The sequence below is a fragment of the Hoplias malabaricus genome, chromosome 4 (assembly GCF_029633855.1).
Source record: "Hoplias malabaricus isolate fHopMal1 chromosome 4, fHopMal1.hap1, whole genome shotgun sequence".
NCBI classification, from domain to species: domain Eukaryota; kingdom Metazoa; phylum Chordata; class Actinopteri; order Characiformes; family Erythrinidae; genus Hoplias; species Hoplias malabaricus.
This window is the reverse complement of record NC_089803.1, coordinates 55025484-55053147: the sequence shown is the minus strand read 5'-3', so window position 1 is coordinate 55053147 and position 27664 is coordinate 55025484. Positions and strand designations below refer to the sequence as shown.

General features: G+C 38.0%; 3 protein-coding genes across 4 annotated transcripts in view; 1 reads left to right on the top strand and 2 right to left on the bottom strand.

Moving 5' to 3' along the window:
* Window positions 1-1002: 1002 nt before the first annotated feature.
* bik (BCL2 interacting killer) lies at window positions 1003-6429 on the top strand. 2 transcript variants are annotated; one of them, XM_066667762.1, is made up of 7 exons: window positions 1003-1277; window positions 2942-3053; window positions 3155-3183; window positions 4447-4549; window positions 5351-5500; window positions 5950-6064; window positions 6291-6429. In XM_066667762.1, exons 4-7 carry the CDS (start codon window positions 4455-4457, stop codon window positions 6405-6407), a joined length of 477 nt encoding a protein of 158 aa, XP_066523859.1. In that variant the 5' UTR covers window positions 1003-1277; window positions 2942-3053; window positions 3155-3183; window positions 4447-4454; the 3' UTR covers window positions 6408-6429. The 2 variants fall into 2 exon arrangements, with proteins under 2 accessions (XP_066523859.1, XP_066523858.1); XM_066667761.1 differs by lacking the exon at window positions 1003-1277 and having other exon boundaries at window positions 2605-3053.
* On the bottom strand, window positions 4590-10446 carry mcat (malonyl CoA:ACP acyltransferase (mitochondrial)). The gene is made up of 4 exons (XM_066667760.1): window positions 9779-10446; window positions 8918-9005; window positions 8564-8781; window positions 4590-8216 (listed from the first exon to the last, which is right to left on the bottom strand). Exons 1-4 carry the CDS (start codon window positions 10202-10204, stop codon window positions 7803-7805), a joined length of 1146 nt encoding a protein of 381 aa, XP_066523857.1. The 5' UTR covers window positions 10205-10446; the 3' UTR covers window positions 4590-7802.
* Window positions 10447-11248: 802 nt separating this feature from the next.
* rap1b (RAP1B, member of RAS oncogene family) overlaps window positions 11249-27664 on the bottom strand; it is a 56783-nt gene continuing 40367 nt past the window's right edge. Inside the window, exons 3-8 of the mRNA XM_066668490.1 lie at window positions 24761-24829; window positions 23079-23135; window positions 20032-20172; window positions 17576-17719; window positions 14186-14301; window positions 11249-13844 (exon numbers count right to left, since the gene is read on the bottom strand). Of these exons, the coding sequence (XP_066524587.1) occupies window positions 14215-14301; window positions 17576-17719; window positions 20032-20172; window positions 23079-23135; window positions 24761-24829 (498 nt within the window). The 3' untranslated portion in view covers window positions 11249-13844; window positions 14186-14214. The remainder of the gene's footprint in view (window positions 13845-14185; window positions 14302-17575; window positions 17720-20031; window positions 20173-23078; window positions 23136-24760; window positions 24830-27664) is intronic.

The following is a 27664-nucleotide window of genomic DNA, read 5'->3' as shown; positions in this document are numbered from 1 at the left end:
CTTCCCCAAATATTAGTGAAATCAGTGATGTTGACAGCTTAGTTCTGCATCACAAAACACCACTTCACCTCAACCCATGTGTTCAGTGCTCCACAGCCCACTACTGGAGAGCTACACTCCCAGAAAAAAAGTTACGGTAAAGGTACATCATTGTCACTAAAGGTACAAACAGTGTAAAAGTACATTTTATGTCACAATACCAGAAATTTATAAGTTGGTACCAATACCACTACAATTCCATGATTCTCGATACCAATTTCGATAGCATGATAAATAATAAACCAATAAAATTAATGCATGTCATAAATGCTTTTATTTTAAGTTTTTTTTTTCCAGCAAATGAAAAAGATGGAAAATTTAGTTAATAATTTTTGTTTTTTTCGGTTGATTTCCCAGAACTCTACTCCTTTAATTGTCAGACCAGATGTGTTGGAAGGTGGGAGCTTCATCCTGATTGGCTGTAGAGTGAGGCAACCTCCCTCAGAACCCTTCTATATTTAAATAGTCTCGCTGGGAGAGAGGCAGCTAGTAACAGAAAGCTAAGCTTTGAAGACATGTTTAGTGTCTTAATTATTGTTTGTGGGGCTTGTGGCTGCCAAATAGAACCGAGTCGTCTCTCGCGCTGCGTGCGTCCTTCCGGCGCTGAAACCGAATGCGCTCTGCTGAAGTATCTGGAAGGGTCTGTGTTTGTCCCGCCTCCTTGGCTGCGCGTTGCTATAACTTAGCCTCTGATTGGTCTAGAGACTTGACGCGTCGTTGAAACGATGGGCGCCTAAGCTAGTATAGTATAGCATTTTAATAGTTACTTCTTGTAAACATTTTGCCAGTACTCATTACACAAACATGAGGATTACTAACTAACGCTTTGACGGAAAGACTTACATTTTTTCTGGGCTCTTCGGGCTTCGTGATGCAGCAGTTTTGTTTGGTCCTCGGACTCAAACGCTAAATATTTCAATACGTAATTTTTTTTAACCAGTAGCGGCAAACCTGTTGCTTCTGCCGACGCCATTCCTCGTGTTGGTGTTGTTTTCTTTCTCAGCTTATTAGCGTGTAGGTTTATTATGGCGACCTCGTGTGGTCTTGGAAATCTGTGAAGCCTTCGGTACTTCCGGTACCGCAGGAAACAATAACCGTATCGTATTGAGAATTTTGGTATCGATTTGGTACCGAAGTATCGGTTCGTGTGACATCTCTATTTAAAAGAATAACAGTGGTGTTAAAGTCATGTTGCGTACCCTAAAGGTATGGTACATCTCTCTTCTCCAGAAAAAGAGGTTAATATTTGTAATCTTACATTATATTACTGTGTAAAATAAAAGAACAGAATAAACACTGGAGATTAAATGGGGTATATGAAATCAAAACAAATGAAATTTGTTGCCCCTGGCTTGCTCATAGGAGGCTTGGACCCGGATCTCTGTAAAGCTGCTTTGTGACGACTTTTTGTTGTGAAAAGCGCTATATAAATAAAATTTGATTGATTGATTGAAATTGAAATCTACAATTCTTATAGAATATGGTACAATTATGCTTCCTAATTAAAGGTACAGAATATGTACGCTGAGGGTACCACCACAAGTGACATTTTTTTCTGACAGTACCCTCTAACTCAAGCTTGTCTTTTGGGAATGGTGACCATAAACTCATGTACTGCTGCTCCAAAGCATTCAATTCTACTGACAGTATATTTCAGGGGAGATGATGCTAACTGAACTATACAAAACTGAACACTTGTGTAAGCAGCAGTGTGTAGTGGGTTTGGAACTGTTACAGTTAATTTCCCATGACCAGAAAGGAAAGAAAGAAACCTAGGTGTGTACTCACTGCCCCTCCCTGCAGAGGAGTTAAATGCAGAAGACAATTTGCTGTACATTGTAGAATGATGACAAATATAATATTTACAATCTTGCTGTAACTGTAAAATAAAAGGTTTAACTATGATTTGACGAATTCAAAATTACAAGCATTGTTATAAAACAACAGCTCTGTACACTGTATAACTGATTATATTATAGTTTCTAATATAATAATTTCACATTGTGGGCGGCGCTGTGGCGCAAGTGTCGCAGTCACACAGCTCCAGGGACCTGGAGGTTGTGGGTTCAATTCCCGCTCCGGGTGACTGTCTGTGAGGCGTTGGTGTGTTCTCCCTCTGTCCGTGTGGGTTTCCTCCCAGAGTCCAAAAACACATGGTGGATTGGTGACTCAAAAGTGTCTGTATGTGTGACTGAATGTGTGAGTGTGTGTTGCCCTGTGAAGGACTGGTGCCCCCTCCAGGGTGTATTCCCGCCTTGCGCCCAATGGTTCCAGGTAGGCTCTGGACCCCCCGCGACCCTAAATTGGATAAGCGGTTACAGATGATGGATGGATGGATGGAATTTCACATTGTATTTGAAATGAGCAAACAGAATGTGGCTTATGATAGTAACATTTTAAGATAACTTTAAATTATATTGACCTAGCTGGATAGCAGAACCATATGCAGTAAAATACATTCATTTATCTTCTGTAACTGCTTAATCATGAACAGTGTTGAGATAGGTCAAGACAGCGACCCATAACATGAAACCATACTGGTTAATTCCAATAAGGTAACACAAAATCACTATAGTATGCAATTATAAAACCTCTTTGAGGATGCTTACAAAACTTGTGTTCAAAATAAACATGAATGCTTGCTAAAGATTCAGTTTAGCTCCTCTATGGTATTAGTAAGCATTGTATTTTCTCTAGATGATTTTATCAGTGTAGTAGCTATAAAAGTATGTTCACTTAATAAAAGGTGCACCTAAAGTCTACTGAGTGTTGACTTGTACAGTCAATGTTTGTTAAGAAATCTTTTCTAAACAATGGCTGGACTGGATTGAGCCAGGTGTTTGTGAATATTGGTACCAGCTTTCAGTGACAACACAAGTGTAAAACCTTTGGTGTCCTCTAGTGGATCCGTTTCAAAATAACACCAGCCTTATTTCCTGGATGAAAATTAAGGGCGTGACTTAATCCCCCGTGAGGCACACACCTGTAACCGAAACCGATTAAAGGACGCTGCTGTAAGTCACTTTTCAAAAACACTTTTTCTTTACTAATTCCCAAAAATGTACCAATAATGAAATTATTAATTCTTTGTATAATGGGAATGTTTGTCTTACAGGGCGGCGTCCACTTTAATCTACAGCTCAGGTAAGCTTTCTTTTTTTCCCCCTTTCCAGTATCTAAAACCTACAGGTCTTTGTTAAACAAGACAAACCAAAAACATGGCTACTGTCAGATATGAAGCTGACCTATTTAGATAACATCTTACCTGGTTATATGATATCATATCTATAGTTTTAATTTATATAAAAAATCTATTTACTGAACATCCAGATGTGTCTGAATTTGAAAATGATATTTGTTTAACATGTTAGAACAATATACCCAGATTTTAAAAGAAAAAAAACAAAAAACAAAGCAGGTAAATATGATAAGACCACAGATCCGTTGGCATTTTTCACGATGATGGTCATTTTAATCAGTGAGAGATATATATTTGTTAAGACCTGTTTACTTCATTTGCTGAACTAAGAGCAGTTTGGCTGATTTGAATGTAATTTGCATCAAAACCTTTCACAGGACTGACATGAACAAAGGGTTGCCATGAACAGCATTCTGCAGTGTAATTTTACGACCTGCATGTGTATAAATGAACAGATTTATTTTTGTTTTATATGTATATGATATAGCCAAATGTTTGTGGACACCTTATTAAATATTTATTTCAATTTAAGGTATTAATTAATAGGTACAAATTAATAGGTAGTTTGTTCCACTTAACTTCAGCCACAGTCTAGTCTTCTGAGAAAAAATACATTAGGTGTTTTGCTACACTAGCATTGTGGTGGGGATTTTTGTGCATACAACCACATAAATATTAGTAAAGTCTGGTGGTGCTGTTGACTGCTTAGTCCTGCATCAGAAACGCCACTCCAACTCAACACCCTAAAGAGTAATCACCCATTAAAACATATCAGTTGACTAATACACAAGGGCTGCAAACTTATGGATATAGTGTACCTTTAAAGTAATAGGAAATGTTTGTATAATGATTACGTTTACGTCTTAACATTAAGAACCATATACAATGGTGAAAATAGGGAAGTAATAATTATAGTACAGGTATAAAACTGGACTGTGCAGTGGATGAGCTCATCTTTTCACGCCCCACTGGAGTGCACACAAACCCACGCCCAGTGCTCCTAGTCACGTGACTTTTTGTTTATATGGCAGGACTGGTTCGTTGAAAGCTATTTCAAAACCACAAAAGCCACAGTACACCTCACCCAGGCACCTAATGAGATAATGTTAAACAAAATAAAGAAAGCTTTTGTACTGTTAATAGATTTTCAGATATATACCTTGCAAACCACATTATGATATGTAAATAAAAATGATCTTTCCACTCAGATTACCCAATGGTGGAACAAGTGCAAGAAGCAACCAGTGCTGTTTCCCCCCAGGCTGGACCTAGCGAGGCGGAAACTTATACACACTTTGACAACAACATGAGGTAGAAATATGAAAACAATTCTCTCATGCAGAACAAATGTGGTTATATTGTCCTTTTTTAAATAATGATAAATAGGTATTTAGTGAAACTTTTTTCAGTAACATATCCTCCGGCTGTGTTAAAGACATTTGGTCAAAATGGCACTTAAAATTTGAAATAAAAACTGGTTTGTACTTCTAAAAATAAAAAAAACATATATATATATATTAGTTGTGCACTGTTTTAGATGATTAACCATCTGTTTATTGAGGATGTTGACTTTCATGGGCTATACAGACAAAACCAAAACCAAAAAGGTAACAGGAAATAAAACAAACAAACAGAAAAACACTTCAAGCCAAAAATGGTCAAAACAACACACTTGTTTTTAAGCCAAAATCAAAAGCTGACCATTTTGCCTGTAAAAAAAACTAAATATTAACATTATTTTTTATTCACTGAATTGATTGTTACAGATATTAGGTTTCATGGCACACTGAAGAAAAGCTAAAACAAAACAGAAAAAGCTGTCAATAAATAAAACTGTTTATGAATGTAAAATATTTTTATTTATTGTTAATTTTTTGGTTTGGTTTACTGTCCAGTGTTTCCTGAATTATGGTTTCAGTTTCAGCCAAGTATTTTTATTTAGTGCATCACTCATTACGATTAGTACAACACTAATCACTGCATTTCATTGCCCTTTAATTATACAAAGCAATGACAATAAAATTTAACCTATCTATCTATTTATCTTAGCTATTACACATTGCAATTTACATTGAAATTTATAATATGATTTGTGTACACAAAATGTGGCAGTGAAAGAGTTGCTCAGCTCATTGGCCGTCAGCTGGCTCAGATTGGGGATGAACTGAACAGCAGGTGGAGAGAAAAACTCGCAAACCAATGGCCAACACATCATCGCTGGCAGGCGTACGCTAATGTGCTGAACTTAGGAGCTTTCAATAGGCAAGTATTCAGACACTAACATCATATAAACATATTATCAAGTGCCGCCTAGGAAGCAGGAGCTAAAATTCAAATCTAAATCTTGATTCCACTCCAAGATTTAGATTTGAACACTAGGTGAAAGCAATCAGTGACATCAACAGGTCATGACTTTCACATATTTAAACAGTCAAAGACATGAATCTGCGTTTTATGTAGTTCAGATCCAGAAAGTAAAAACAGCCTGGTTCCTGCAACAAAAAAGGCACTTAAATCAAAGCCCAACAAAGCCACTTCACTTTTCACTGTCTGTTATCACTTGAATAAATATTTGTATTTATTTATTTTGCAAAATCAGTGTTGAGCTATTGGCTTGTTTTAAATTGAGTTCTTCTATTTTGTAAAAGGCAAACGTGTGCCCTCAATGCACGTGCATGACTGTCTAAATTATTATTAAATAATTGTTACAGGAGGATGGTTGCCAGTATTTGGTGGTCTAAGTTCCTGCCAATGGTGGGGGCTTCCTGGATGGTTCCACAGTTCCACATTAAGGCCTGCCAGACCGCTAACAAGTGGATCAGATGGGTAAGTGTCTTGAAACACACAAATTCAGTGTCTCAAGAACAATTCAATACTTGCGCAGTTATTCTTTGTTGCATAGAACAAAACTGACTCTGCTAAAGAACAAATGTGTCCTGAAATCATTTTTATAATATGCAGTGTATTAATGATATTTATTGAGATTCTTTTGAAAGAGGCTCAGATGGCACACTTTTACATTTTGGATTTACTTTTTTTTCTGTTTTCACAGATCTACAACCCAAACTTTGCTTATTGGTTTTGCAGAACCAAGTATGTACTGGCTCCTGCCATCCTGCTGGTCACTGCAGCTGCCTTGTCAGCAGTCTGGAAAATGTTTGAGAGTTAGACGACAACTCTGAGAAAAGAGCAAAGAGCGGGTCTTCAGCTCAGAAGAAATCATGTTTTTTTTATATATATAAATCACTTTTTGATTCTTTTCTTACTGATTATAACCAAAGTGCTGGTTCACAACAGAGTTTTTGTAAGATGTTTGATAAAGTTGTTGGTTTACAGTAGGGTCTGTTGCTGGTTAATTGGGCCATATTCTTACCTCTTCCTCCGAAGGCACTTCTGCACTACATAAGGAAGCTGGACTTTCAAATTTAAATTTTGTCACCAAGTAAAATGCAAGAAAATAATAAATATATCTTTGCTGTGAGATGTTTGTCATGGGTTCTTTGTAAAGAATGCCCATTACTTTAAATCACTTGTCTTTTTCCTGGCAAATTAGAAAACAATATCACATTTGGGTTGATCAAACTTCCAAGCATTCAACCATATAAAAATATAGAAAAAACACTTTGGTTATCTCATATCAAGCCCAAATTTGTAATATGAAACTACATTCCCTAGTTTTCAACAGTGTGGTATTATACACACACCTGAAATGTGTTAACTGAATTTTTTGTTGCTGTACCTCACATTCTTTCATAGCAATTGTTGGACAAACTTTACAGAATGTTGGCCAAAATTTGTAAAATTTCCATACGTAATTATCATCATGATAAACTAGATCAAAATACTTCACAATGGGTTTTACTGATCACATTGTTTTGACAGTACATAATGAACACCAAGTACAACTGCACTTAGTGAAATATTCATTCATTGTCTACACCGCTTAATCTAGTTCAGGGTCACAGTGGGTCCAGAGCCTACCCGGAATTATTGGGCGCAAGGCAGGAATACACCCTGGAGGGAGGTCCAGTCATTCACAATGCGATGCACACACACCTCTACGTACACTTTTTGAGTCACCAATCCACCTATCAGCGTATGTTTTTTTGACTGTGGGAGGAAACCCATGCGGACACAGGGAGAACACACCAAACTCCTCACAGACAGTCACCTGGAGCAGGACTTGAACCCACATCTTCCAGGTCCCTGGAGCTGTGCGACTGCAACACTACCTGCTGCACCACCGTGCCGCTCACTTAGTGATATATATTAAACATAAATAAAAGGCAGTCTTTTAAAGTTTTTTTTTTTAAATAGGCCTTAGAAAAACTACATTTTGTGATAAACATCACATACTGAAAAAATGCCTTAAACTGTTGTGAGGTAATATAACATATTTAATAGGGAACTGGTGTGCAATTTGGTCCCGGCCATAATATTGCCTCATGCTTTATCAATGAAGTCTTTCACATCAGGAGAAAAATATTCAACTGCAGCTAAGAAAAGAAAATGCATTCCAGCTAATCTATAGCCACATAACAAGACCATCTTCCACAAAAGGCTTTCATCCATCTTGTGGATCTCCAACATCAACATGGGTGTATTTCTTATATGCTTTCATGTTGCATTTCTGTAGCGTGGTTCCCAGCTGTCTCCCAGGTCCCACCTCATATGTGTGTGGGAATCCCTGACCCTGAGTCCTTTCATAGATCTCATGCAAAGTCTGTTCCCATTTCACTGGAGATACAAGCTGCTTGAGGAGCTGCCGTTTCACATGCTTATCGTGCATGTAGCGTTTTCCATCCACATTGGAGTGTACTGCGATCTCAGGCTTGCGTACATCCAGCTGCTGCAGCACATCTCTGAGCGGCTCAACTGCAGGCTCCATCAGGGCCGTGTGGAAGGCACCGCTCACTGGCAGCTGCCGTGTGCGAGCAAAGTAAAGCTGTCGAGAGTTCTTCTGTAGAAAGTCCAAAGCCTAGAGGATACAGGTCAGACAGATGTCATAGGAAAGGAAAAAAGTGTACCAGGAGAAGGTCATACATTTGAATTTCTATTAGTGGCAGTTAAATCATAACACTTCATAAGCTGAATTTACAGAAAAGCTAATGTCCTCATGTACAGATATAATTGTCCAACAGCAGTGATCAGTTAATCAACACTGTGATAACAGCCAGTGGAATTCCTTGTTTAACCTATTTTGTCTTATTATGATTTCAAATGTTCATTTTGGATTTTTTTTAATTGTATGCTATGCATTTGCCTTTTTATAATGCCTTCCTGGAAGGAAATCCCATAACACACTTATGTAAGAATAATTCTTACCTCCTGATGTCCAGCGATGACTCTTCCATCTGGAAAGAGGTAGTTTGCAATAGAGCAGACAGGATTCTGGATCCCCAGAGAGAGGCAGTGCTCCCTGGCTTGAAGGCAGGCATGTTTGTAGTTGGCTTGTTTTCTTCCGATTACAGATAACATTCCACTTCGAGTCTGATCGGAGGCTTTCTGCATGGCCTCTGCCCTAACTTTGACTGCAAAAAGGGCTAAGTGCCCAGAATACATACATCATTACAATAAGATTACAGGCATGATTAAGACCAATTGAGACGATAACGATGAAGGCAACAAATTTACTGAGCCTGAATAGGAAAAAGGGGGAAAAAAATGAGCTTATCACACCTTCAGCAAATTCCATTGCACCAGAAAACACCAGAGCAGCAAATTCACCAACGCTGAACCCAGCAGCAGCAACACAGCTCTCTACGGCCTGTGGAATTTATAATAACCCATGTCAATTTAAAATCTGCCCCACATACGCACGTATCACCAAAAAAACTGTTAAGAGAATTAAAGGCACAAATTCAGAGGAGATTTTTTGCGTTTCAAAAGGTTTTTAGTAGGTCTGGCTCTCAGAATGATCACATAACGAGGTCTACTGTCTTTGAATTATGTTTACTAGGGTGCGATTTCTGAAAATAGTACTTATTTTCACATAGACAATTTAACTTAGATTTGCATTTCCTAAAATATGTAGATAGTGTAGCTCTACGTCTCTCAGATGTCTGACCTCATTTTAGAAGAACATAGTCTACTAGAAACAACCAAAACCTTAATCTTAAAAGTCAAGTTTTTACAAGGCTAAAATATTCATGTGTGTTTTGCAGGATTCCAAATATAGCCTTAAGTGGGAAAATTCAGACAGACAGGTTTTCTGACATCATAAATGTATAAATTAACCTACAGAACCTATCAAATCAACTTGTGGGGCGGGGGTTTCAAGCTGCTGACGAGCAGCAGCTGGGTAAATGATAAAAACAGACAGTGAATAACTGCAATTTTTTATTCTCATTCTGAATAAATGGGAAGGTGTAGATTAGCATCCAAGTTCATTTGTAAGATACGGTCCACGTGTCTTTTTGATTAACAGACATGAGATTTTAGGGTTTTATTATTTTTTTTATGAAAATTTCAACCTTGAAAAAAATGTGCTTATTGGCGGCAACTGTAAGCCTTCTCTTTCCTTTCTGGGCATGAAGTTACCTCGGGGTTGTCATCGTTGAGTTTCTCCACCGCCGCCAAAGAGGAGATAAACACAGCAGGCTGACAGTGGACGGTCTTCCGGAGCTCCTCCTCAGGGCCGTTGAGAGTCAGGTCCAGCAAGTCATAGCCGAGCACTTTCTGAGCCACGGAGAACATTTTTCTCACTGCGCTGTATCCCAGCAGAGCTCGGTTCATGCCCACGAACTGACTGCCCTGCCCGGGGAACAGCAGCACGGACACTGAGCCGGGGGTTCTCCGGGGTCTCCGTTGCTCCTCAGGCTTGTCTTCATCTCTCCGCTCCGGGGGCCTCTCGGAGGAAAACGGACTCTGCTCTAGTGTAGAGAGTTTTTTACAGTAAAAGACAGAGGACTTGCAGCAAGCGGCACAGAAAACAGCTCTCCGGCGGAGGACCCTCACCAGACTCATACCCCCACACACAGCTTCAAGAAACGCGGATAAAATAGTTTACGTAAATATTAACGCCTGAAGTTCAGCTGAAACATGCGGTCAGTCCAGGATTTTATTTTGTAATAAAAGTTATTGTCATTAACACGCGTGTAGACTTGTTTATTGGCTCTCATGTCACGCGTAGGCTTTTCTTCTTCTCTGTAATCTTGGAGTGATAAAGACGCACTGCCACCTACTGCACAGGAGCTTCTTTCTGTCAATACACTGTAAGTCAAAGTTTAGACACCCCTTATGATAAGCGAACTTAGCTACTAGCTAAAGCTAGTCTCCTCTGGTAGTTAAACTAATCTATCTTCATAAAAACGACATATTTTTACGTTTTGTACGGCTTGTAACACCACACATTCAGCTTAATGTTTTATATGAAGACTCCCAGCTTCTATCGCCAACCACCCTTCCCCCTCCCCGAGATCAATTGTTGACATTTGCATGGCTCAGTGTACAAAACAACATAACTTTCATCTGAATTTTCACGGAAATGGAAAGTCAAACTTTTGTGGGCTGAATAGGTAGATTCGTGCAAATATATCGGTTTTCATGACATAACAGAAAGTGACAGGGGATTTCTCTTGGGTTGTTTATGCCCTTGTGTGACCTTGCAATAACAGGAAGCATTCATGTAATTAACTCTTTTGTATCACAGGACAACACACACAGTCACTCACACCTCTACACAAAATTCAACAGCCAACCCACCTATCAGCAAGTAAACCAAGCACCTGGAGGAAACCTACACTGACATGGGGAGAACAAACCCAACTCTTCACAGTCACCTGAGGCAGGGATTGAACCCACAGGACCCTTTAGCTGTGTGATAATGACACTACCTGTTGCAACCACCAAATAACAGTAAACAGTAGTATATAATAATTTTGTCTTTTGAATGCATATTTGTTTTAATCCAAAACTATCAAAAAGTTTAATACAACATCATTGTCCCAAAGAAAAACATGTATATGAAAATTATCTTTATCAAAGGAAATAGCCTTAGCATTTCTACTGGCCCATTCTTCATGAAATTTTCACACAATGTGAACGACAGGTGCTGTGTTCAAATGATGTAGTAAGGGATGCATGGTTTTCTTCAGACAGTGATGATACATAGGTGAGTGGCAAAAAGGTGCATCAGGTAATGCCACACAGGTCCAGCACTGAGGTTGTGGGTGTGTTCTACCCGTGTCTGTGTGGGTTTACTCTGGGTGCTCCAGTTATCCTCCCATAGTCCAAAAACAATATCAGTAGGTCACGTGCAATCAAGTGAGTCAAGTGTTCGTATGTTTATATGAGAAAATATTAGCATGTGAGATTATGTATACAGTATATGTGTGTGATTCTGTATCTGTATGTAAATGGTTCAACTAATACATCTTTGGATAGGTGTCCTACAGCATTATCCACATATATTCTGACCTTGCAATTTTAATTAAGGTCATTTTTACTAACATATTAACCATAATCTTAAAACAAGCTTATCATTAGAGCAAATGTTAAACTGATTTTTATTGACAGAAGAACTCTGAAACAATACACAAACATCCAAGTGGCAAAACTGGCTTCTTGCAAGCCCTTGCATGGCAATCCAATTTATTGAACTACAGATGCTCGGTTATACAAAATTGCACCACTTTTAATTAAGGCTTTTAAGTTTACATTTGGCCACCCATCCACCGCCCCCCACCCTTTCCCATCCCCTCCCACCCCATTATTAAGCAGATGTTGCATTTCAAATACTGTGGTTCTATCTCTCTTGGGCCAAGGTTTGAACATCAATGATTTTTTTTCACTTTTTATTTCCCTCAACGAGATTGCAACAAGGCATTTGGTTACAGGATCAGTAGACACACTGTATCCATCGCTATTGAGTTCATCATATTTTATACTGAGTGAAACCTCAGTACGCATGCGTAAAGCATTCATTATGCACATCAATTGTACATTAAAATCAGTCTCAAAATGCAGAACATGGATGTCGATGCTGGGAACGACACCAAGGGTTGTTACATACTGCAAATCAATATGCAGTAGTTCATCCAGGTCTTAGAATGCTTTATGAATGCATCATATGATTGCACTTGGTACAATACAGTCATTTATTTATTTTCCTATTGTTCCCTTTTCTCCCTGCTCATTCACACAAGGTCCCCACCCCCACATTCACCACAGATAACCCCACAGGAACGCAGACAGAAAACAGGTCAAACCAAGTATTACAAAGGTGAAACAGTCACTAACAGGCAATTTTTTTCTTTACTGAAAGGATCCAATATGATTTTCATGTCCTCAGTTTACCAGATGCATTAGCAGGCAAGGGTAAGGGCAAGGGGGCGGAGTTACATACAGTGAAATTTACAGTAACTGGACCGATGACATTTGTTCCATATTTTCATATTAAAAACCCCAATGCTTTAAAATATATAACTCCTTTAGTAGACAAGGGAACACAGTGAAAAGGGATTGGACTGTTTACCTTAAGCTCAACCAATGAGAGGTAATGTCAGGTGAAAGGTGACATTATAACATACACTTCCAAGACTCTCATTGGTAAAGCATGAATTTGCCCAGCCCCCTTTCAACAGCAGCCCCTTTGTTTTGAAACCCCGCCCACTGTACAAACATATCTGTAAACAAATGAAATTTGTAATGAGACATGTATTGTTTTCTATTTTTTTGGTCATTTTTTGTGTTGGATTCTCCTAAAAGAAAAAAAAAAAAAAAAAAAAAAAAAAATTAATCCGAAAACAACCCAAAGATCTAAACACATATTTGAAGGCAACATTTGAGGCTAAGGACAACATGAGTAACAGAAATTATATATTTTTTTGTTTTACTTTTTACACGTACATCACTGTATCCACAGGATTTCCTAAAGATAAAACGCAAATCAATAGTTCTTGCGATATATCACCGCAGTAGAACAAAAAAAACAAAACAAAAAAACTAGTAACTTTTAATAAAAAGAAGATGCAAGAGAGAAGAAAAGAATCAGGAAGAAAATAAAAGCAAAAAGAAAGGGAAAAAACAAAAATTAACCAAAAAAAAAAAAAAAAAAAATTAAAATAACAAGAGAGAATTGCACAGAAACCAAGGAGCGAAGTTAGCTGTATGAAATGGACTATATAGGCGCTCTTTGGACTTCCTCTCATCTCTGGCTAAAATAGTGGTGCTTATAAATATCGCATCATTGTAATTGCCATGGCAACGTGCACAGTCAGGTTCAACACCCGCTCCTTACATTTCCAACGGTGGCTGTCTCCGTTAGCAATAACACTGTGTGTAGGCGCTGTGTTTTTAAAATTCTTTTAGCTCTTTATTCATTTATCCATGTCATTATTTGTCTATTTCAGTTGCATACAGTTAGAATATATATTTATATATTTATAAGTAAAAATCTCTCTCTTGCGACACTGGAAAGTGATCATGGTTATTTATGTGCAAAAAACTATCATGATACTGTAGCTTTGAATCTGTTGGTTGGTTTGTTTGCTTGGTTGGTTGATTTTGTTAAAGGGGCATCACCACACAGGAAAGTCCATTCGATGTTAGGTTTTAGTAACGTTGGAATGCTGGCACTGCTGAGAGACACAGCAGCAAATCAGACCTGAGGAAAAAGAGACACAAATCAAGAAAAAAAAAATCAACAGAATAGGAAGACACAGAATTTGATGATAAAATTCTGACACATTTAGTAATGGATGTTTGAGAGGATTTTGCACTCTGTGTCTTAGGACAGGCATTTTTTTTTTTAAATTGATTTGGTTTTTGGTGGGAAAGATTTGTTTTAAAAACTTTTTTGCACGAAGGGCTCCATGAAACACAAGGTGCCCGAGCAGTTTTATGTGATAATCATATTAAAGGACAATTGTGGCACAAAATATAATAAACAAGAAAAAAAATTATTATGAGGTTCGATAATGGTAGACATGTTTTCCCAGTTCTCACCTGGCTCAGAGCGACAGAACAGCTGTGTATTAGAGCAGCTGGCAGTTGGACTTTTTGCGTGCCTTCCCAGGTACTGGAGTTTTCCTGTTGATTTGCCGAACCAGGTCGTAGAAAATCTACAAAGGCAGAAAGAACACGTTGAGTATCAAGCCTTAAGAAAACACAAGACCTAAATAAGATTATTTTACATTAATTTCAGCTCATAACTTTAAATTTAATATTCAAAATCTTAAGGCAACAAATCCAGTCTCATTTCTAAAGGTCAATTTTATTATACTAAAAAGAAACCTGCCAACTTTGCCCGTATCAAGGAAGAGCAATGTGTCTGAACTATCAGCTACGCTTGCTCTTATGGTGAGCTAAAATGTGCTCAGATAGAAAGAGTATCCTAACTCATTCCTACAGATGACAACGAGATGAGCCTTGCAGGCAACACAAACACACAGACAAATCATGCAGCTAGTGGTACGCCTGCTGCAAATAACCTGTGTTCTGGTTCCTGTGGAGATAATTTTGGTAAACTGCCACCCCTGTAAACCATTAACAATGATGAACCATAATAATTACTTTAGATAAAAAAATACTAGTGTTTCCTGCAATAGCCAAATCTGCCCCTATTAACTACAAAGCACATAAAATTATGAAATTAGTTTGTACCAAACAGACTTTAACCTAGGTTTGTGAAATAACACTGCTTCTATAATACACTTCCCTGACACCAGAAGAAATCAGAAATCTTAAGTGGATATTCCGCAAAACAAAATTTCACAGTTTAAGAAAACAACAATTTCACAGATAATTAAAGCCCACAGGCAAACCTGTCCAATAGGAAAAATGCTGAGCAACATTCCTATTTGACAGTCCTTAAAGATAGGCTTAAGTTATCTGGTTAACTAGAAAACCCTGCTTTGTGGAATAACCCTTGGAGGAACATTGTCTGTCTTAACTGTGCACTTCTTTATGGTTGAATCGGCACGAAAAGTCCTGAAATTGACTTCATTTTGTCTTGCACTTAAATATTTTTGACTACATACCACCAGGGGGAAGCACTGAGAATTGTTTTCATTTGAGTCAGAAAAGACTGTAGGTCCTCTTTAAAAAGTCTTCAAACAGGCAGAAAATATTGTCCCAGTACCAACACAACCGTTTATGCTTCACAGTTATTTGCCATATTTAGTTTGTATATTTGAGCAGAGACATTACTAAACTGTGAAGACACTGGTCCTCCAGAACCAGAGTTGGATGGTTCAGTCTGTTAGGAGTAAAGCCCCCAGTTTGAACAATAGTAGGAATTAAATATTCTCATTCCTCAAAGTTGTCCAAGCCTTTAAGTGTAAGACTGTGACTGACAGAGATGCAGTCTCAAGACAAAGAGGCACCCAGAAAACCTCACTAATCTAAAGCCTCTCTAAACTGATTGAGTTGCATTCTGCCCACAGTAGCTTTATTGAATGGGTGTGTGGATTTCGATTAGGGAAAGTGAGAGGCAGACACTGAGGATTTAATGATGACGCCGGACTGCTGCTTTGACAGGAATAAATGAACAGTAGTGCAGAGATGCCAGACTTCACTCAAAGGCTGATAACCTGAGATTATTTGCTTCTGCTCAGTAATAAGACCCTATGAAGTGTGTGACAGGCTCCTGGCCACTGGTGGGACTTGATAGCATCTAGCACTGGAAATGAAGGCTGCCAACGCAGTCTGACTGCACAGGCTAATGTTCTTGCTGACTGAACACAAGACAGCACTGTCCCTTCAAGTCATCAGCAGCTGAGCCAAGGCCCTCATATACAGAGCTTCCACTGTGTACGTGCACTGCAGCTGACTGCCTGACATGAGACTATGTGACTAAGGCCACATGGAATGATGGCACTGGCTGACAATGACCACGTTTTCTGTGCCTAGCACACTCAGCCGAAGAAGAATTGAGCAAAGACACTAAATCACGTTGTCTTACAAAGAATGGGTAGAATATAAAAATATATATATATCACAATAAATGAAGAAATGTCCATGATGTGTTTCCCACAATATTTGATTGCACCGTGTGGTACTGTATGTAGAGTACTGTAGAACATGGGCTCTCTGCAATTTACATATTTCATACTGTTACCAGCTGAATTTGCAGGCCCTGTCTAAGCTATTGGAATATCTGTGGCAGATTCGACACAATGTAATCACACTTTGGTCAAAGTAAGTAAGCAGGACATGCCATGTACTGATGAGTCAGAGAGATAAGGTGTCATGAGAACAGATTAGAGTTCAATTGCCTCATTCTGAACAGGTGTGACAGTCAGAGATGAAGCAATTTTGTATCTGCACAACTCAAATCGAAAGTGAAATAGACAGGGTACACATGGTGAAACCTCAGTGAGACAGAACAGAGAAAAGGGTTAGAGTTAGGTTATACTGTTGCATCCAGTGCATATTAAAATTATTTTAGTTTAGCACATCATCTGAACACAGCAGCTATGAAAATTTCATGGACCAATAGAAATGTTTCAAAATTACTTGGAATAACATCATCTTAACTTTCAATGGAAGTTAATGTATAAAGATTTTTTCCTTCTCCTGTAAAAATGACTATTTTGGGAGATACATGTTTTACACTGAACAGCAACAATATGCTTTTTAGGGCTTCTTCACACCTGGTAACACACTATGTGTGCAAATTTTGTAGACATCCATTAGGATTCACCCACTGTGGACAGTGATTCATCTAAATGCCACAAGTTCAATGCTTAGTGGGTTGTAAAGACCCATCAGCATTGGTTCGTGGAGCAATGGCAATGTGTTCTATTCAGCAGCACTGCACCATACAGTACTTTTCAAAATGAGCTTGAGTAGCTTCTATGATCCTTAAGATCATCCAAATCAGTACCCACGTGTTTTTTTTGTGTATGAATGCAATGAAATCTCACAGAAATGTTTCCAAATTTGGTGTAAAGTCCTCTCAGAAGAGCAGAGACTCTTACTGCAGCAAAGTTGTATGGGCTAACTCCCTATTAAAACGCACCATTTCAGAAAAGTTTTGATATGAGGACATTCCCACAGAATTACACAACCTTTTGAGGAGGTTCAGTAGCATTAAGAACCATCTAATTAATTTAGTCATAGCATTCTCTTATATTTCTTCAGTTAGTCACATTAACAATCCATACAGTCTAAATTGCTGCTCAGCCACATAAACGAATAATCATTTGTTTGTGACAACAGAGGAAGCAAGAGACTGACTTGGTAAATGAGTGGCCCCTAATCATTCAGTCACAAAATCTGATTATAAATAATCATTTTCGACCATGTCCACTTGTGATCACATCACTAATAACCCTGGACTAGAAATATCAGGACAGAGGCGATAATCGTTTAAGAGAATAATTTTAGACTCACCTCATTTACATTAATCTTGGACTTTGCGGATGACTCCAGAAAGGCGCAGCTGTTCCACTGGCGGGCAAGGTTCTGACCCTGCTCCTTTCCCACCACCCTCTCATCCTCCAGATCACACTTATTCCCCACCAAGATCATTGGGACCTGCAGGAAAATGAGGAATACAGGGTGGTTAAATTCTTAATGACCAAACTTAATATTTGGATATTCATATTAACCAAATCGTTCATCTGTAATGAAAAAGATCGCAAACCTCTTGCCTCACAGCACAATTACGGTAGGAGCCATAGGACAGGTCATGACATTTCTTTAAATACATGGGAGCATACAGAGCTCCAAAGGACTGTCTATAGCAACAAACCAAAGGCTGAATATAAAGTAGATGTACATTAGGTGAAGAAAAGTAGAGAAGTATTTTAAGGCCTATTATCCTGGAATTCCTAAGAATTACAGTGTGTGCTGAAATTATCTACAATTTATATTTCACCAACTATTATTTCTGTAAAATATATGTAATTTATATGCAAAAAAATTAATTCACTACTGTAAATATTTTTGGTTATATTTTAAAGACTTAATTATGCAAAAACAATCTGTATCTATATGTTGCATCTGTATTTATATATATCGACCCTCATTGACTGGCAAGTGCTGATTATTTGAACATGATAATAAAGCAGTGGCCGACACCACTCATCACTGACATCATGAGGGTGAACGTGTGCCAAGCTGAAAGGAAAGCCACAGATCTTATCTACAATGACACTGAGTGTAGCTCCGTAGAATCCACTCTTCAGAGTACAAAATCTTTTATGGCTGTCAAGGATCTCAAGGTTAAATGTTTTGAAACTCAAGAATAAGCATTCAACTGATACAGACCAAAAAGTTTTTATTCTGAGTGTATTAGATAAAAAATGAATGAGTATATTCATTCCTCTGACTGCTATTTTTTCCCCCTTGTACTTGGATATCATCAACAGTTTTTACATATTCAATTTGGGGTTTTCTTGCATCTTACTGTTTCTTACACACATTTTAATTCTTCTTTTGCTTCCACCAAGGCAAATTAAAAATAACTTTGTCTTGCATACAAAATAAATTTACACCATCCCCCAAAAGTGAAGCTGTTGATGTTTTGTGCTTCTCACCTTCTAATTAATTCAAATACATCCAGTTATGTTGAGGTTTGCCCTCTGAGGTTGTCAGTTCAATGTTCTGAGCACACCAACAGTTCTCTCGAGTATTTTTTTCCCTAATATTTCATTTTAAATGTAGCAGCATCTTGACAGCTACACATCCTTTCAAATGCACAGCCCAAACTCACAGTGGAAGATTAAATACACATGTTTAATCTTAGAGCCGAGTTCATATTCTCTGTCCTCTTCTTAGAAGTCCCATTTTTATTATATAATAATTATTTGATAATGTTGATAATAATTATATTATGTTAATAAAATGTTGATAATTATCAACCTTATGTACTAGCGAATGATATAAATCACACACATTTTGCATGAAAACTAAATAAATGAAGATTTGTCTCTGGATTTTGCAATGTACTATTATGTGTTTCTATTATGTGATGCTAAAAATGTCTGTTGATAAATATCTCCCATCATGTATACAAGTCATTTGCAACAGTTGCTGGGAAGTCTTACGCTCTTAGAAGCTAATGCATAAAGCAAGCAGAAATGTAAGTAGGAAAACCCCTTAAAATCAAATAGGAGTTCTGAACTGAAATTGCAGAGGAAGTCTGAAATGATGAGATGAAAAGTACACACATCACCAAACCTCAGCTTAAATTCAGACCCCATACAGACAAGTTCAGCTCCAAACAGAAGTAAAACTAAGTCAGTCTCGCAGCTGACCATGAAAAAAGCTTTCTTAATCCATCTGCAATGAGGAAGACAACTAAAATAGTGCAGGTCAAAGGGGCTGTGACTTTATCTTCCTTCTCGGAAACACTGTGAACACCGCCTCACACACACACACAAACACACACACACACACACACATACACACACATACACACACACACACACACACACATACACACACATACACACATACACACATACACACACACACACACACACACATACATATACACACACACACACACACACACACACACACACACACACACATACATATACACACACACACACACACACACACACACACCTCTTTCACTGGGATTCATTTCCTCCATGTTATTTGTATACATACAACAAACTTGGACTTTAACCCACTGTGAATGAAACTCAATAAGGCTGTAACACAAACACCACTTACACTGATTATATGTGTAAAAGTACCACACAAATATAGCTATACAAACAGGGCTCTGAGATCATAGCAACGAAGGGAGCAAACAACATGACATGGGGGTAACGGTAGAAAAAAGGGCTTTATGAATGATGAAGGGACAAATGTGATAGCTGGGAAAGACTCACATCATCAGTGTCTTTAACTCGCAGGATCTGTTCTCTCAAATCTTGCAGGTCGTTAAATGTGGACTGTGCCGTTATGGAGTATACTAGTGCGAAGCCCTGGCCATTCTTCATGTACAGGTCCCTCATGGCTGTGAATTGTTCCTGTTAAGAAGGGCAAATAACATTAAAAATCCTGGTAATTTCTCAGCACAAGATTCTCAAGCCTGTGAATTAAAAGCTTTTTAAAAATGAGGGAAAATATAGTACATCCAGAACTGGATTATTTCTTTTAAGGGTAAATTCCAATTCACAAATTTAAAAAAGAAAAAAAAACATACGTTTGGAAAACAAACAATTTGTATTAGTACGGTTTATACAACATTAATTTAATATTTCAACTGAATCAGGGAAGGGGAGACAAACACTATATGATAATTTTCACATTAATTCCTGGATTGTGCAAAAAAAATCAGATGCTCAATTACCATGGTAGCAGTTCAGAAAGAGGTAATCGTGCTTGTGGCAGAAAATAAAAGGTTACAGGACAAGCTATTAAACTGTTTGTGTAAAATAAACTTTTGTCTGGGGAAAAACCTGTTCAGTATAAACAGACCTGTATGCTTCTGTAACTGATAGAAATAAGATCCCCACAAACGGGACAGTTACAATACCCAACTAAAGTGTATTTGTGAGCAATTGTGGCGTAAAGGTAAGAGAAGTAGGCTTGGGACATAAGGTTCACCTGTTTGATCCCCTCGACCAGCAGAAATCTTGGCACAGTGTGAAAGTAAGAACATTGCTGCCTCCTCCTTCAACATTCACAGTTGAAATGCTCTTGAGCCAGGCACCTAACCCCCTGGAGGCTTGGTCGGGCTGACTGCTGTTACTGGATTATTGTGTGTGTGTGTGTTAGCTTTCAAGGATGGGTTGAATGCAGAGGTGCATTTTATGTTTTGTGAAAGTGTGAGCCCCACAAATCACTGTAAAGAGTGCTAATGGTGCAAAATGTTGGGCCCTTGAACCCTGTGGTATTAGAAATGTCTGAGATTTCTTATATATCTTGTCCCATAGGTTCATAAACTAACTCTGGTGTTACTGGCTGTTACAAGATTATCCAGAAAAAATGTTCTATGACAGAGCTGCCAAAAAGAATCATAGTGGGAAAAACCTATAGTGAAAGAAAATTTTGGTATTTCCAAATATACAAGAAGCTCCAGTACTACAGTAATGGCAGCTTCATTTGAATTCACTTGAAAGTGTTGCTTTAGGCAAGAGTGTCAGCTCTGACTGGAGTCACTTATTAAGGTGATATTAATAAATGATGAGTTAATGAGCAGACGGCGTCCTCATTATGTCCAAGGTTTACTTCTTGTTGCACACTGGGCTACCGATCCAATGGCCTATTCCACTCAGGTTTAGTGGGAGTCTGTTGCTAAGGGCAACAGGTTGGTAAGGGTATGAGGAGGCCGCACAGGACAAATAATTACTCTTCTGTCCACAGGATAAGAGTCCACCTGCAAGGGCCTTGTGACTTGTTGAGCAGGAAAGAGAAACAACACACTTGCACATACGTGTGTGTGCTGCTGACACATATAAGCATCAAAGGCTTGCATGGCCTCTGGTGTGAAATACTGCAGGAAGGATATGACTGTCATTTGTGTTCACAATCCAGGAGGAATTGACTTTTGCACTAAGCTTGGGGAAACGGCAAAATTCAGCTTTTCCAATACAAACAAAGAAGACTGTCTAGTTTTAGCTAATACCAATTTGTGATTAATTCTATCTGCCCTGTGTTGGTTTGCCCTGAAGAACTCTTCTAAAGCAAATTACCGCATATCTATCTATAGATGCTGAAAGTAATGAAATCACATAATCAAAAATGGTACAAGTTTGAAATAAAATAATTTTGGTTCTCAAACCACTAATTGTTTTACAAAAAAAATGCAAGTACATTGACATTTAATAGGAATACTGCTTCTAAGACAATACCAAAATATGTCTCCATTTTATACAAACCCCTTCCGTTTTCAGTTCCTGTTATGTGATGTACTACAAGCAATTCTGCAATATTTCAGACTAGATTTGCTACAGAATTCAATTGGATTATATTTTATTTCCCTTATGATATACAGTCCATCTTTTTCTGCTGGCCAAACAAACAGTGGTTGCATACATCTCTTGCTATCACTCGGTGTCATCTCTACGTATTTGCAAGGAATAAATGTGATAGATGAAGTGATATTTGTTTTCAGTTTGACATGAATATGAAACAGTAAATCATAAGTAGGCTTGCTGTCAAAGGCTTTGTCAGCCATGTTGGCTCTTCCATGTATGACTGTGGAGCATTTCTGGAGTAGAAAGCCCAAGGACAGCTTTCACCATCTGTCACTAAGGCTCTTGGGCTATAAAACTGGGGATAGGAAACTGCAAACATGCCTCTCTCTCCTCAGGGGAGAGGTCCACTCTATGGACTCTTGTACCTGAGTGTGGAAATGAAGACTCCTGTCATATTAAACTAAAATACACTCTCACATCCTTGGAGGGCTTGGGCCACTTTTCTAAACATGGATTCTGTGGCTTGAGCCACTTAACTAAAATCAATCTCTAAAAATGGTTGTGCTGAATCAAGTGTTTTAATGGATAAACAAAGCTTTATACCATCACAGGGCAATAGCTTTTATATTTAGTAGTGTAAAACACATGAAGGAGCAAGAATCATAATTTGGCATGAAGTAGCCTAATACATAATAATGCCAGAGCAAATATGATTCAGTTATTGTTGTAGTGATTACTTGAACAAATGCTTTAAAATGTATAGCTTAAATGAATTACAAAATGGTATTATGACCATGCATATTATAAATTCCTTACCCAACTACTTTCTCTTATAATAATAGTTTTTTAAAAATTCCTTAAGGGATGATCCCTTTATCTTGACTCTGATGTCTTTTTTAAAGGCTTCCTAGTTCATTGTGTTTGTTAATTTCCTTTTTTTTTATTCTGATTACTTGCCAAATCAATTAGTACTAAACTAAACACAGAAACAACATATAACAATCCACTCTTACCGTGCCTGCAGTATCCAGAATCTCCAGCATACACTGCTGGCCATCTACCTCCACTTGCTGGAAAGAGAGAGAAAGAGAGAGAAATTTTGAATTGGACACTAAAACTATCAGATGCTTTCATATCTACATGGCTTGTGTCTAATGATGCTGACAATGGAGCGTCCCAAAACTGCTGGCTTACTCCCTGCTGGGTTGGAATTGACACATCAAGAGGCTGGCTATGCTAACTGCTAATTTAAAGAAAGCCTGCAGGGGGCCACTAGCTGTCTCACAGCGCTAAGTTCAATTTGAGCCATACTGTGCAAGCTGAACCCTGAATGAGATGATCCAGGCACATGTCAGAGTCTGAAGGACTGAATGGGCTCCTATGATTAGGATACTATGTCTCTAAAATACGAAAAGGGGAAGGAGTTGCACATTCAGAAAATAGTTCAACTGCAGACTAAAGTTGAGTGTCACTAAAAAAAGCAAAAGGAAAAAGTACAAATGATAAACTTAAAATGCATAAAGTGAGTTTGCCAGTCTATTTAACTTTCATTTGGAGAGGACCTCTAGTTTAGCGAGGACAGTGATCTCGAGCATTTATATAATCAACCTAAAATAAATCCTGGCTTTTGTGTGGGGGGTTTTCCACATTATCTTTCTTGGATGAATGACAGTATTACACTGGCTTGTGTCCAGTGCTGCAAAGCGTTTTCTGTCAACACCAGTAAACCTCGCCCACAGGATGTTCCCCTAAGGCGTCAGTGTGTGGTACATAGAGGAAGAGGGGTGGTGACCCACATGGGACTTCCTGGTACAGTTTGACAGGAGCTTCATTTTTAGTCACAGTTGTTGTCTCAGGGCCATGCTCCATGGCCATTAATAAACTCGAATGGCAGGGTACACGACAGGCAGCAGATTTATGCCTGCCCATGGTCCTTCCTTCCATTACTGACATGTCTCATTACCCACCCACTCAGGTAAATCACTGCATCAGCTGAGGGCGCAGTCCATCGACTCACAAACTGTGACATAACGTGCAACGTTTCATGACACAGAGACCAGCTGACTTGTGACATTGCTTAAAAGGGAAGATTGTGTACAGCCTTAAGACAACAGTTGTATATAGAAACAGGACAACTGAAAGAAAAAATTGGAACACTTAAATTGTTCATCAAATGGTTAAACAGCTCTCCCTCAAAACAGAAAACATTACTACTAATGTTTTTTATTTAATGATGATTTTAAATATTCAAATAGCACCAAACAGAATTCAATTCTTTCTTAAACCTTGGGATGAGACCTACTTGTGGGTCAAAATATGGTGACTAAAGTGTTAGAGCTGAAGCAGCTACTACATAGTTTATACACCTCCACCATTTTCCAAGTGCCCCTGCTCTCCTGTGGTCTTTCATCTGAGCCACAGCCAACAAGTACAGTTAGACTCTAAGTGCAGTTATTGGAATAGGGAACCACAGCCTTACAAGAAGTTACTGGTCAGAAAAAAACAAAACATATAAATAAAAACATTTTTTGCTAAGATTGAAGTGTAGGGGATAAATTACTGCAGCTGTACTATGTGTACCTGGTTAGAAGTTATTGCAAATGGGCCTGGTTTAAGATAACTGTCTTCAGTTTTGCATGCCCCACCATGTCTCTTTAAACTCTGCAAAATGTAACTAAGAAAAAAGTTCACTTGCCTTTCTGTATGAGTCTTCTATTGTAGGGTCATATTTCTCCACGAAGATCCCTTGAACAAACTGAACAGTCTAAAGACAAAAACAGACAATACCCAATATTACACCACATATTTTAAAATAAAGACTGCTGCGCAAAAATGTAAAAAGCTAATTTAGCTGGAGAGCAAGCAAGCATTTGCTCAGAAAAAAAACTGCATTTATACAAATTACAGTAATACAATATATGGTTTTTATGAGTGTCAATATTTTTGCTTAACCAATTTCAAACTATGCATGACAGGCCATTATCACTTGCTCTCATCACCCAGTGCATGGTTTCGCCATTTAAAGATTTATTAAGGACTAATCCATTGGCTGGAGATTATCAAGAGAAATCCATTTTTAAAATATGATTTTTCTGGGTTTTTTTTTTCTTTTTTTTAAACTAGCAGAAACATGCTTATTACCCAGATAAATTCTTTTTATTTTTTAGGTGGCAAGTTATTGGGTGCTTAAAATCTAAAACCTAAAGTATCAGAGTATGTACTGTGTAACTGCCTGGGTTCAAATTAATATGAAATGGACCATGCTTTGTTCCTTAAAAATAAATATTAAAGCATGTGCAATAGCTTCTGAAATACAATCAGACTTAGGAGGTTGGACAGGAGCTCAGAACCATTTTCAACAGGCAGTGTGGAAGGCTTAAGAATAACTTGAAGTGGATCTTGCTTATAGAGTGTATTGGTGTACAAAAGTCATGGTTATTAGCCAATAATATTATACAAAGTTTTTTTTCTTTTCTTTTCCTCCTTGGACACAAAATTTACCAGCCAATTAACTGATACTCTGATCATGAAAATGTCTTTGGTGACAAAAGGCTTGAAAAGCAGGGGAGGAAAAATGTCCCTCTATGAGCCAGCAAACTTCCTCATATATAAAACAGAGAAAACATATCTGAATCCAATTAAAAGTTACACTGATGCATATTTGAACGCAAGTTTATTACTTATTACATATTATATATAATCAGGGTGTTTTACCTGTACCTGAGCTTACAAGACTGCCAGTTAATTATAATCAAATAAATTTGTGTGTGTGTGTGTGTGTGTGTGTGTGTATATATATATATATATATATATATATATATATATATATATATATATATATATATATATAAAAAAACACACACATTTAATTGGTTATAATTTTTTAATTAACTGCCAGTGTAAGCTCTTGTAAGCTCAGTTATTTTGCTGTTTCCATAGAAACTTGAAGACTGAAGAAGAAGATTGGCTAGGAGACCTTTGATCATCCTCTGCTATTCTCCAATGTCTCCAAAGACCTCAGCAGAGCTGTATTAATCACTTCCCACACACACATACAAACACATTTATGCTAAGCTCTAAACAAGACAAACTAATTATGATACTGACTATTAGTGGCTGGCAGGAAATGTAAATAAATACACACACACACACACACACACAAACAAATTAAAATAAAACACAGAACATTACTGCTGTGATATTCTTTATGTAATGTAAAAAGCCTAATCTGGGGTTATCATTCAATACCTAGTTTTACCAGTTAATAAATATTTCATAATGTTCAATTTAATGGGTTGTTAATTTAACAAACAAACAAACAAACACACACACACACCTTAGCATGTTTCCTCTCTTACTTCACTTAATCCATTGGTTCATCTCTTAAAAGTTTGCTGTAGCTGAAATATGGAGGCTTCTTTTTTTTGTTTGTTTGGGCCTGGGGCTGCCCTGCAGCAGTGTTAATTTTTCCCTATTAAAAATGCTTCTGTGTCCGAGCTTCATCACGTTGGATGAACAACATTTTATTCAGAAACTACATGGTTTAGTATTATAAATTAATAATAATATATTAATTTAAAAAAATTCCTCTAGCCAGTTTGTAATACATACCACACTATAAAATGATTTCTTTTATATCCCTCCCAGAAACAAGTACGTACCTGCCTTTTAACTCATGCGGCAGGTTTTAACATTGCACACTCGGTTAGTAATTAGAACACTACCGTGCCGTTCTAAAACTTAACATGACTTGCAGTCTGAAGACTGGAGCTGAACCACATCTCACCTAAGAGGGTAGATCTGTATGTTAACAAACACAAGGCAGGCTGATGGTAGTGTGTCACGGCAGGGAGGCAAATGTGTGCTGATGCAGAAAGGTCTCACTGATAGATGGCTGAAAGGGGTCTAACAGAGATGGATCACACATTACACACACACACACACAATCAGAAATACACATACACACACCCACTCGTGTGTCCTGTTCAGGGGTCCTACAGTGGTGTTGAGAGACGGACGAATATGCCAGCAGGCAGTGACTCTGAATCCGACTTTGCACCTTACTGAACTGCAACTAATTTGTGTGTGCGCACACACACACACACACCCTATGCTTTCACCACACACTCAGCCAAGACCAACAAACATTAAGTAAACACACATAGTTACAGGCTCACTGTGCCATATATGGACAGCAAGACATGCAAGAAGCAGGCTTGTATAGACATTGGATATTAATGATAACAATGCCTCTGCAGTAGAGTGAGAGTGTATAAGAGAGTGGTGTGTGGGTGTAGGTTTGTGTGTAGGCAGCATTTGTTGCTCTGCTCTCAGCGTTCAGATCGAATCTCTAAAGAGGTAATGCAAATGTAAGAATACATTTAGGGGTTTTATCATCATGATTCAGCATTCTCAAAATATTTGGTATAAAACATTAACAAAAAACAAACGATGACTATAATATAAAACTGTTGAACAAATTACTAATAGCCCTATAGCGGAGAGAAAGGAAGGGTGCAGGGTAAACTGCTGATGGTGCTGATTGTTTAAATACTTTAAAAAATACAACTGCATAAGAAAGCATGATGAATCGAATGTC